We start from the raw sequence: 12,304 nt of genomic DNA on the forward strand, positions 1-12,304 counted from the left end.
CGAGCGATATAGTGACCACCAAATAGAAGAAAGGAAGGGGACATTTAGTGTATTATAATGAAATGATGGTGTATTTACCTTTCCGAGGATTCGTGAAGAATTCGCTCAAAAATTGCGGATTGTAGACGTAGTTCGAAGGTGTTGGCTGCAGTGGAGAGTAAAGAGCTTGCCTGTAACAATGAGAATAACGAACAACGTTCTTCTTAAAGTTTTTTTTTATTACAATACTTTTTTCCCTTCTGCCGCGTTTGTTTATCGTAGCTTCAACTATGAATATTATTTACTTAAAAATAAGTTTTTTTCTATTATATAAAGCTTTTCGAGAAAATTAAATATTGTAAGAGTTATAAAATAAGCGTCTGTATTTTTTAAAATATTTATCCGAAAACTGTCATTTGAATTTGATGTTTACCCCATACGTACTTGATCTTAGGGTAAGCATTGGCGAAGGTGTCTGCGTGCGGCGCGTGGCAGAGATGCGCGGCGGCCTTGTACAGGTCGTGTAGTTGCGCCAGCACGCAGCGCTCGGCCGAGCCGCAGTCGCCGGGGTTCACCACGCACTTCACTAGCCGGCACAGCTGCTCGAATACTGCTGATGTTTGTTCTATGCATACTGCGAGAGAGAAAAGAAAGAAAATCATTAACCATACTTGGTTAAATATCATCAATAGCGCTATCCTGTCGCTATAGCTTTACTTAGAATTTATTTGACAGCTGTCAGAGCAGTAGATTTTCCAGATGTCTCTTACGCACTAGATTGTATTTTACTTTAATGCTCTGCTGTCATTCTAATCAAGCTTTTTTTTCTTTTATAATAATAATAACTTTTATTTCAAACCAAAGTCCATATCGTGTTAGTGACAAAAAACTTAAAAACTATGTTAGCAGGAAACTTAGTATCTATTCTAATTACAATTTACAGCATATGTTGCCCCATGCATGTTTTTTTGTTTTGTTTCCTGTGTTGCAGAGTTCTCGACAATTTGTTAATAGAAAGATGAAAATTTGTGTTTTTACGAGATACGCATGGTATTATAATTAAAACACATAATACCGGGTTCTTACCGCGTCAAAATCAGGGATATGAGACTCCTGATATTTCTTATGTGATGGATGGAGTCTTATATCCCTGATTTTAACGCGGTAAGAACCTCGCATTATTTGTTTTAATTATGATAATAACCGCTTAAATTCCCATTCGAATCGTGTAAGAATGCTATACTATGAATGTAGTTTTGTAGGTATCTAAAATTACTTTTGTAAATATCAAAAAAGGAGGGAAGGGAAAATATTGTCGACGATAGAAAAACATGTTTACCGGGAACCATGATGGTTTATATAAATGATCTTTCTTCTTTCTACAAGTTTACAGGGACCTTTGGTCATCACCAAAACAGGGGGGTTAAATTGGCCACATCGAAGCAATATTGCTTTCTTAGATGAATTGCTTCGATTTGGCCAATTTAACCCCCCCTGATCTGGATGAAATACTCACACAACAAACAGGAATGGTATCTCCTAAGAGCGCCGACGGTATATAGCGCTAGGGCTGATGTGTAGGCGCGGGGGGCCGCTAGTCCGCTACTTGGCGCGCCGCGGGATATCAGCGCTCCTTCCACTTCTGATAGCTCTTTCAATATCTAGTTACAACAAGAAATTTCCTAATAAGAAGCCAGATTGATGATTTAGGCACTTGTTAGGTAAGCGTCTTATATACTTAGTACGTTTAGAGTGACAACGCATATTTGATTGTTTTCATCCGGTAGCCTGACTCGATTACCGGGAGAATGTAGTGTGTCAACAAATGTATGACACGAAAACGTCTACCGATAGTAGACTATCTTTTGTTCTTTTTTTCGTTTGGCGTGATTATAGATTTGCTGCAAATGGCCTAAAGTACTTGGCCGATAACAGTCGACTAACGGAAGTCTCTATCTGGCTCCCGAATCGTTACTTTTCAGGCCTCGCGCGTCGCGCGCGGCGCGAATTATATCGAGGGTTTCGACCAATACCCGTTCGACGCCTATCTACGTAGATAGCACTTGCCGCGTTAATTGGTTGAAGCCTTCGATGTAATTCGTGCCGCACGCGACGCGGTTGTCATGCAGACCCTGCAGGAGACAAGACATGGAGAACGCGAAATTTAACAAACAAAATAAAATCAATGTACCTATAAACTAAGGTTTGTTTATGACTGTTTATTTCATCATTATCTTATATTATGTTATATTATGTTCATAACCAAAAAAAAAAGGTCCAATAATTTGTGGTAGCTTCTCATTGGCTTTTGTTTGTATTTATAAGTATTCATTTTGCAAAAAAAAAAAAAATATTCTAGGTACCTGTATACAAGTGTCAATAAGTCCGTGCACGTTGAGCGCTATCTCGCAGAGGTCGAGCGCGAACGCGACGTGCTCGGGCTGCGGCAGGTACGTGGTGGCGCCGCCGGAGAACGCGGCCAGCGCCTCGCACACGGCGCCGCCCACGGCCCACGACACCGCGCCCTGCTCGTACATTGACATCGCCTGGGGGTATAAGCACACTGTTAATGCCACGAACGATTACGACCTCCGTGGTCCAGTGGTTGGACGTTGGGCTCACGATCCGGAGGTCCTGTGTTCGATTCCCGGTGGAGACCTATCAAAAAAAATACTTTGTGGTCCCTAGTTTGGTTAGGAAATTACAGGCTGATCACCTGATTATCCCGATTATTTTAGGGCGGAAGGCAAGAGGGAAACCACTGCCTTATTTGTCCCTAAAAAGTAGCATGGAGAACGCTACACTGACAAGAGCGTGGCTCTTAAATTAGTGATGATGATGACCTGATTATCCGAAAGTAAAGATGATTCGTGCTTCGGAAGGCACGTTAAGCCGGTGGTCCCGGTTACTACTTACTGATGTAAGTAGTCGTTACATGAGCCAAGGTGAGGTAAACCTAGCTCAGACCCTGGTGGGGAGCGGGGAGTTGCCGTTCTATACGTAGTATTATTCCTTATTCTATGCCTGTGTTAATGAAAACTGCACTTGACTTACAATCTGTTCCCATTTTATTTCGATTATATAAAAGTGTAAATAAAAGTAGGTTTATTACCTGGAATTTCTGTGTCACAGCTTCAAAATTAAATTCGCTACGAGAGTGCTTCTTAATTTTTCCACCTTCAGCTACATCGATAGAGAACTTCTTGGAGAACAACTTGCATATTTCTGCAACGTAAAACAATATTCTTTTATGATACGCTCTTGTAAGTTATATACAGGGTGTTAGCGACATCGTAACGAAAAATTTGAGAGATAATTCAGGAAAATCCACTTGATATCAACTCAGAATCATGGTCTGAATCATCCCCATCTCAATATTAGTTACGATGTCACTAACGCCCTGTATTATATTACATAATATTAAATATATCCTATACTTAAAGGTTGTCTGGAAGAGATTGCTACTTAGCAATAAAGCCGCCTATTGTACTCATTCTATTTCTCTTTTGTTTTTTCCTGTTTGTGCAATAAAGTATTTGTTATGTTATGTTAAATCCTGTATATGTATAGAGCAAAAAGTGATCATTCATTAGTTCATTTACCTTTGGTCATCTTCTTGACAGCGTGTTTGGCGTCGTCCCGCTGTCGTCCAACCCCATACAGCAGTATGTGCCGCTGGTTGGCGTCGTGCGGCGTGTGGTCGGGCTCCGCGGGCGGCAGGGGGAAGTGCATCGTGTAATGGTAGTGCCGGGAGACAGGGGTCGATGCCCCCGCGCTCGACCCGCCTGCGCTTGTAGTGCGCATGCCTATAGAGAATAAAAGTAACAAGGTACTTGTTGAGAGTGCATGAAATGAAAAGATCGAGAAAGCACAACATTATAAGCTGATTGTAATAATGAACGAAAAACTGACATTAAAAAAAAAAACAGAACATGACAACTATATTTAAAAAACAAAACTTACGACGACCTAGAGGCCGTCGTTAATAGTACTTGTATCACGCGCGAGTTAAGAAGGTTGTATGCTAGTTAGAGAGTAATGTGATCAGGATAAAAAAAATGATTTGCCATATGTTTCTTTAAAGAATGTGTTGTGTGTGAGTAGTATATTATTGGGCATTCTGCCCCACCTATCGTTCGCTCTGCTCACGACCGTTCGCTGCGCTCACTTAGGTGGGTGGAATGCCCAATAATATAAGATCAACATCGTAATGTGTATATAAGGTAAATTATACGACTCTTTTAATCATTATAATTTTAGCTATATCAGGTGACATTCATTGCGACTATGAAGTTTATTAAACAACCGGATTCGTTGCAAATTGACACTTTTTGTTTAAACACGCAAAACAAAAATATCCGTCATGGTAAACTATTACCTAATACAATCAGGTGTATAGTATGCGGACCTTCTAATTGCGGGAAAACAAATCTTGTTATTGGTCTTCTTTTGCATAAGGATGGGTTGCATTTTAAAAATGTTTACGTGTATTCAAAAACATTAGATCAACCTAAATACATATTTTTGGAAAAAGTCCTAGACATGGTGCCCAGTGTCTCATTTTCAAAATATAAGGATAGTGAAGAAGTTCTCAGCCCCCAGGATGCTAAACCAAATTCAATAATTATATTTGATGACGTAGCGTGTGAAAATCAGAATAACATGCGAGATTATTTTGCGATGGGTAGGCATCGAAACATAGATTCGTTTTATTTAAATCAAACTTACAGTAAGGTTCCAAAACAACTAGTACGAGACAATGCTAATTTGATTATTTTGTTTAAGCAAGATGAAATAAATATGAAACACGTTTATGATGAACACGTTAACACAGATATGTCCTGGAATGAGTTCCGTGAAATGTGTTCTAAAATATGGAGTGAACCATATAGTTATTTGGTGATCAATAAAGATTGTCAGAAAAATGAAGGATGTTATAGAAATAAATTTGACAGTTTCGTATTTTTTAATTGATCATATCATTTTTCTGATATATAATGCGATGTTACTTGGTAAATCGCGTTATTTTGCCTAAAGATTTAGCAGAAGCACAAACTTATTTTAATAATGGAAGCTTGTTTAAAACGCCAAATAGTCAATGCAGCAGAAGCTGTTAAAAAAAAGGTTAAGAAGTTGCGAAACATTGAAACCGAAAATGAAGAAGCTTTGAAATCTGTATTCAGACCTATAATAAATCCATTAAATAAAATTGCCAATAAACGCTCCCATAAATTGACAGAAAATGGGATTCGCAAAACAGAAAAGCCGAATTATGAAGATACTATCACGCAACCGTATACTGCAAGCTGTGAAAACGTTAATGAAGATGACTATGAAAACAATAATAGTGCCAGTGATAAGGACTACAATGAAAGAAGTAATGATAGTGATAATCATAGTATTGATCTAGAAAATAGTAGCGACTCGTTCAAAACAGTTGAATGGAACGATGATACAGAAGACAATTTGTCTTCATGGTCATTAACGCCTGAAGATTTTACAAATGTTCCATATGGTGTGAGGAATGAACGAGGAAAATTGATGCTTGGTACAATTCCAATCACTATAGGAGACAAGACCATTAAAATAGATGGAAACCGATATACTACTACTCCAGGATTAATTGAACTATTATATAAAAAAAATCCCGATTTGTCTTCGGTTACAGAAGACGATAAAAAAATATATAAGTCACTGCTTTTGATTTCCAATGCTCACAGGCGCGATTACGATCCTAAAAAACCGATAAACGGCAATAAAGGTAGAAAGTATCTACAAATTATACAACCTCTTTTCAAGTTACCTAACAATACAACCCCAAACCTTAGTCCAATGCCAAAAGGAAAGGGCTTGTCAGTAATGAAGAAGTGGAATAAAAACGTAGATTACGTGTATTGGAATGATCCTAACGAATTGGTTGAAAGATTAAAGTTGTTGATTGCTTCTCAAGAGGCCGGCAATACAGGTTTAGATAATGAAATAATTTCTATTATAGAAGAACTCAAAGAAAGTGGTATTATAAACTAATAAAATACTTCACAAAATATTTATAGTTTCATTCGTAACTTAATAATTAAAAGAACCACACCTGTTTCAAAACCATGAATATTGATAAATTCGGACATCACGTTCATAAAAGAATGCGGCTGCCTGAATTATATGATTTAACTAAAACTATTACAAGAACAGATAACGGTGAGTTTAATTTACATTCGCAAAGATTAAGAGGTGTGGTGATACCTATTGAAGCAGACGATGTAGTCAATAAAGAATATGTGGATCAAACAATTCGTAATTTTTATACAAAAGAAGAAATAAAAAGTTATATTCAACAAAACAAGAAAGAAAATATATTTGAAATGCAACTAGCAATAAATCGTTTAAAAGCAACTATTATTGCATATATAGATCAGAAGTTGCAAAACCTTGATACACCTAAGTTAAATAAATCTACTCAACATGATAAAACAACAAATAGTGAATGAAATTCATAAGACAGCTCGAAAAAACTTCATACGTCGCTCCGTTATTCTAAAAGGAATAGACGACTTATGGCAAGCAGATTTGATAGACTTTAAAAACATAAAACCCTATAATAAAGGGTTTAGCTTTATTTTGGTCGTGATTGACTGTTTTACTAAATATGCTTGGGTAGTGCCACTGAAAACTAAAAATAAATTAGATGTTACAAACGCTTTTCAAGAAGTATTGGAAAAAAGTAAGAGAACCCCTTGTAATTTGCAAACTGATATGGGTACAGAGTTTTACAATGACAAGTTTTCAAATTTAATGCAAAGTTTGGATATCAACCATTACTCTTCGTTTTCAATCAAAAAGGCATCAATTGTGGAGAGATTAATTAAAACTTTAAAAAATAATCTTTACAAATTATTTAGTTTAAATGGAAGTTATAATTGGATTGACAAATCATTAAACGTTGTAGTGAAAACATACAACAATACAAAGCATCGTACTACTAAATATAAACCAGTTGAAGTTAATCGTAATAATGCAGCTATGGTGAAAGAAAATATTCAGTCTAAGCTAAATAAACTGTCTTCGTTAACTAAGAATAAATTTAAAATTGGTGATTACGTACGTATAAGCAAATATAAAAGTAGCTTTCATAAGGGATACACTCCTAATTGGTCTACTGAAATATTTAAGATAAGAAAAGTGAATAAAACTGTCCCTGTAACATATTTAGTTGAAGACCAAAGAGAAATACCAATATCTGGGGCTTTTTATCAACAAGAACTTCAGAAAACATGTTACCCTGATGTGTATCTTATAGAAAAAGTAATTAAGAAACAAGGTAATAAATTGTATGTAAAATGGTTAGGACTTAGTGATAGTTATAATAGCTGGATTAACAATAAGGCTATTGTGCAATAAATCACTTTATATAAATATGATTTTCAATTTAAATCCATAACATTATAAAACAAGCAATGCAAGGCAGTGGACTTCTCAATAATTTAATAAACAATTTACCGTTCGAGTTACATTTACCTGGATATAATTACTGCGGTCCAGGAACCAAGTTAGAAAAACGTTTACTGCGTGGTGATAAAGGAGTAAACGGATTAGACGAAGCTTGTAAGGCTCACGACATATCATATTCAAAATATTCTGATTTGAAAAATCGACATAAGGCAGATTTACAATTACTTAACATGGCTAAACATCAACTGAAATCAAAAAAATCAAGCAAAGGTGAAAAACTTGCTTCATGGTTGGTTAGCAAAGTTATGAAGGCTAAATTAAAAACTGGAAGTGGATTAAAAAAATTTGGTTCTCTGGTTTCCAAGATTCGTAAACACGTAAAAAACAGTAACCCAAAAGATAACAAGACTATGATTAGATGTGCTTATCTCGCTGCGAAGAAACTTGTGTCTAAAAATCATAAAATTAGAGTGCCTCGCGTTTTGCCTTTGCCGAAGACAGGAGGAATTTTACCACTAGTTCCAATTTTTGCTGGATTATCGGCACTAGGCACTTTAGCCGGGGGTGCAGCGGGTATTGCTAAAACTCTTAATGAATACAAAGCTAGCCAACAGAGTTTACGAGAAACGGAACGTCACAATAGGGCAATGGAAATGAGAAAAATAGGGAAAGGTTTATTTGTTAGGCCGTACAAAAAAGGCAATGGATTATACATTAATCATGCAAAAAACTAATTACTAAGCTACCTAATCGTGCACTTAGTAATGTGGATATTCTAAAACTCGCCATACATATACCTTATTTTCGAGGTGTGTATATGAAAGATCAATTACCTACAAAATCTAATCTTATTGAATGTGGTATTATAAATTTGGATAACTCTGAAAATAACGGAACACATTGGGTAGCTTATGTCAAAGTAAACAATTATTGCGAATACTTTGATAGTTATGGGGATTTAAAACCCCCGTTGGAATTTTTATACTATGTTCAGAACTGTGAATTATTTTATAACTATACAAGGTTTCAAGAATTCAATTCTGTAAAATGTGGCCATTTGTGTTTAGAATTTTTAATTAACTTTTGGTTTAAATAAATTATGTATAAAGTAAGGAAACATTTTTTTATTTTATCATTTGCACCATGTCTTTTACACTATCAATAACTGGGAACTCCGCTCTTCTATCTACATATTATACACCAACTTTACAATTAGAAGGCGAGTACGAATGTGCACTATTGTATTTAGCAACATTTAATTCTATTCCAAATATTGATAAAAGAAACAATAAATTATACTACGGTGAAAACAAAGTCATCGAAATACCTGAAGGTACCTATGAACTTCAAGATATAAATGATTATATAAGAACCAAAATTGACGTACCATTCAATCTGTCATGCAACAATAATACAATGACAACATCGTTATTTTGTTCTAAAGATATTAATTTTGAAAAACATGATTCTTTAGGGCATTTATTGGGATTTTCTAATCAGGTTCTAGAGGGAAATATATTACACACGTCTCACCTTCCCGTTAACATTTTACCAACGACTGTGGTGAGGGTTGAATGTGATATAGTGAGCGGATCATTTATAAACGGAAAACCAAGCCATATTATTTATGAATTTGCTCCTAACGCACCACCTGGTTACAGAATTATAGAAAGCCCTACAAAAATAATTTACTTTCCAGTAAATCAAAGTAATATAAGTTGTATTCACATAAGATTATTAGACGCATACAACAATTTAATTAATTTACGTGGGGAAGAAGTACAACTATATTTCCATCTAAAGAAAACATGATAATCTATAATAAAATGACGACTCCTTCAATTAAAAATACCAGTTATTCTCGAGGCATCAACAAAAGAACATCTAAGAAGTGTAATAATTTATCTGCTGAAAATATAAATTTCCTCAAACAAATTGGTTTGAAAAAATGAATATTTTAGATATATCATCTACACCTACTTACGACAACAGCATTGACGGTATTGAATTTCATTCTTATAAACCGTATGTGACAAGTTTCAACAGGAACGATGAAATACGCATCCCGATCAACCAGCAAGATTTATATGTTTTACCATCAGCCAGCACTCTATATCTAGAAGGAAAAGTGCTCGTCGGCAAGAGAGATTCGAAAGAAATAGCTTCGTCTGTTCAGTTTACAAACAATCCATTACTTTACTTTTTTCAAGATATTCGATATGAACTGAATGGTATCGAAATAGATAGAATAAAAAATGCTGGCGTAACCACTACTATAAAATCTTTATTATCTATGAATGAGTGTGAATCAAAAATGTCTAAAGTGTGGGGGTGGGATATTAATGGCACAAAAAATATAAATTCAGGTATTTTTTCTGCTTCTATTCCCCTCTGTAATATACTAGGGTTTGCAGAGGACTATAAGAAAATTATCATTAATTGCAGACACGAACTTATTTTGTTACGTAGTAATACTAATCTTAATGCATTAAAATTAAATACTGGAGAGATTGTTAACGATATTCAGATAAATAAAATAGTATGGCGTGTGCCACACGTGAAAGTTTCCGATAAAGAAAAAATTAATTTATTGAAACATTTAGAAAGGGATAGACCAGTCCAATTAGCTTTTAGAAATTGGGACCTTTATGAATATCCTACTTTACCAAAAACTACAAAACATACGTGGTCAATTAAAACTTCATCACAAATCGAAAAACCTAGATACGTCATAATTGGTTTGCAAACTAATAGAAAAAATAATGGTGACGCAGACATGTCTCGATTCGACCATTGCAATTTACGTGATGTTAAAGTATACCTAAATTCCACTTATTTCCCTTATGAAAATTTAAATGTCAATTTTTCAAACAATAATATAGCTTTATTATACGAACAATACGCGAGGTTTCAACAGTCTTATTATGGACGCCGAACAGAACCATTACTAAGTGCAAAAGAATTTAAAGAAATAGCTCCGTTATTTGTGATAGATTGTTCGAGACAGGTTGATAATTTGAAGTCTGGACCTGTAGTAAATGTGCGAGTGGAAATAGAAACCAATACCGAAATACCAGATCTAACTTCGGCATATTGCTTAATTTTGAACGATTGCATAGTTGAATATAAACCGCTCTGTGGGGTGGTTAAAAAAATATCATGAATTCGCAAACAATAATCGTTGATGTTCAAGGTTTTAAGGATCTTAGAAATAACTTCATAATAAAGGAGCTCGCTATAGCAACCAGTGATTATACGCAAACTTTTTTGATTAAACCTCCATACTCGTATAATACTCTAACAAGGGAAGAAAAAAAACAAGTTACATGGCTCGAAAAAAATCGTAAAATATATTGGAGTGAAGGATTTATAGATCATCGAGAATTCAAACGTATTATACAGCCTTATTTAGCAAATAAAAACATTCTTACTAAAGGATTAGAAAAAGTAAAGTGGATAAAAGAATTAGGCTCTAATTGCGAAGTGACCGATTTGAGTGAAAAAGAATGTCCTAACCTTTCTAAATTATATGATAAATATACGAAAAATGAAAAAAAATATAACTGTATAAACCATTCTAAATCATGTGCTTTGAAAAATGTATTGTGTATTAAAAAATGGTGTATAGAAAATAATAAATTTATTGTGTAATGAATGAAAAAATAGTTTTATTTTTACCTTTAATAAATTGCTTTAGAAGAAAAATAAATAAAAACACCAGAATAAATATAAAATATTTATTGCACTAGAAATGATAATTACACAACTTTTTTGATATGTTTGCGATAAGTGCTTCTGTCTGCGTTAACACTTCATCATAGGAATCCTTATGTACCACGTACTGGGCGCTCATTAAAATGTTTTCCTCAGGGTCCCCGTTGTCATGAGTAACTTGAGGACTGTTCTCTAGATCGACAACTTGGACTCTAATTAGTCGAGTGCCCGGGGTGTGGTGGTTTTGTAGCACGAAGGATGATGTGTCCTTATGACGTATTTTTTTTGAGCCGCACTGCACGCTAACATTTCGCTTGGCAGACTTCCTCTTCTTTGGTTCGCGGTGGAGTCTGGCCAACTCTGGATAATCTTCATCAAAGTTTGCCAGCGGGTCTTGCGCATGTTGTTCGAACATGTACGTGATGTCTTCAGATGACGTCGTCATGTTGATCTGTTAAACAAAAACATAAGATAAGAAAGACATATAAATACAAAAGAAAATAAAGTTTTTCTAAAATAAACACAATTTAGAACTATCTGTATATCTTCCTAGCGTTATTCCGTTTTTACAGGGTCTGCAGACTTATAATTTAGAATTAACGTCACAATACATAAAAAATACAAGTAATATAATAAAAAATAAAATAATAATATTGACTTACCAAGTAGATGCACTCGTGTCGTGTCTAACCTCTTCGAGTTTTAAAAATGAATGACGCACCTTGAAGGTATTAAAGTCTAGATTGCAAATAAAATGCAAAATACACAAAATGCACGATTTTTGCAAAATTTGCTAGAATGACGTATTGTGCTTACCAGTGATGTGTCGTTCCCGAGAATTTTCCCACTTAGGGAATGTACCCAGCAGTAAAAGACGGAAAATTTATGATAAAAAGAGCTTTATTACCTAACCTTTACGCCGATAACATTATAGAGCACAAAAAAGAACAATTTGAAAAAGAAAAACAGCCTTTATTTTACTACTAAAAAGTTTTTGCAACGGAAACATTCCCACTTTGGGAACATTCCCGAGAACGGCACATCACTGATGCTAGCAGTTGCTACATTCTTATAAATTCGCTGACTTGATGAATGATGACATCAATGTAGGTCAAGTAATCAACAACCATAAACTCACGATCACGCTCGTAATCCCTAATAGAGT

At 35.0% G+C, this 12,304-nt stretch overlaps 1 protein-coding gene and 1 long non-coding RNA gene across 6 annotated transcripts in view; both read right to left on the minus strand.

The window, feature by feature from the left end:
• Positions 1-12,304, minus strand: part of LOC126381634 (mediator of RNA polymerase II transcription subunit 12-like) — a 59,806-nt gene that overhangs the window by 18,504 nt on the left and 28,998 nt on the right. For all 5 annotated transcript variants that reach the window (XM_050031094.1, XM_050031107.1, XM_050031099.1 and 2 more), the window contains exons 19-24: positions 3,582-3,785; positions 3,092-3,204; positions 2,343-2,525; positions 1,496-1,640; positions 424-613; positions 79-170 (exon numbers count right to left, since the gene is read on the minus strand). In XM_050031094.1, coding sequence (XP_049887051.1) covers positions 79-170; positions 424-613; positions 1,496-1,640; positions 2,343-2,525; positions 3,092-3,204; positions 3,582-3,785 — 927 coding nt within the window. The remainder of the gene's footprint in view (positions 1-78; positions 171-423; positions 614-1,495; positions 1,641-2,342; positions 2,526-3,091; positions 3,205-3,581; positions 3,786-12,304) is intronic.
• On the minus strand, positions 11,149-11,876 carry LOC126381751 (uncharacterized). The gene is made up of 2 exons (XR_007568962.1): positions 11,802-11,876; positions 11,149-11,590 (listed from the first exon to the last, which is right to left on the minus strand). It is a non-coding gene; the product is annotated as an uncharacterized LOC126381751 (long non-coding RNA).

This window comes from Pectinophora gossypiella, chromosome 3 (genome assembly GCF_024362695.1).
Source record: "Pectinophora gossypiella chromosome 3, ilPecGoss1.1, whole genome shotgun sequence".
Taxonomy (NCBI): domain Eukaryota; kingdom Metazoa; phylum Arthropoda; class Insecta; order Lepidoptera; family Gelechiidae; genus Pectinophora; species Pectinophora gossypiella.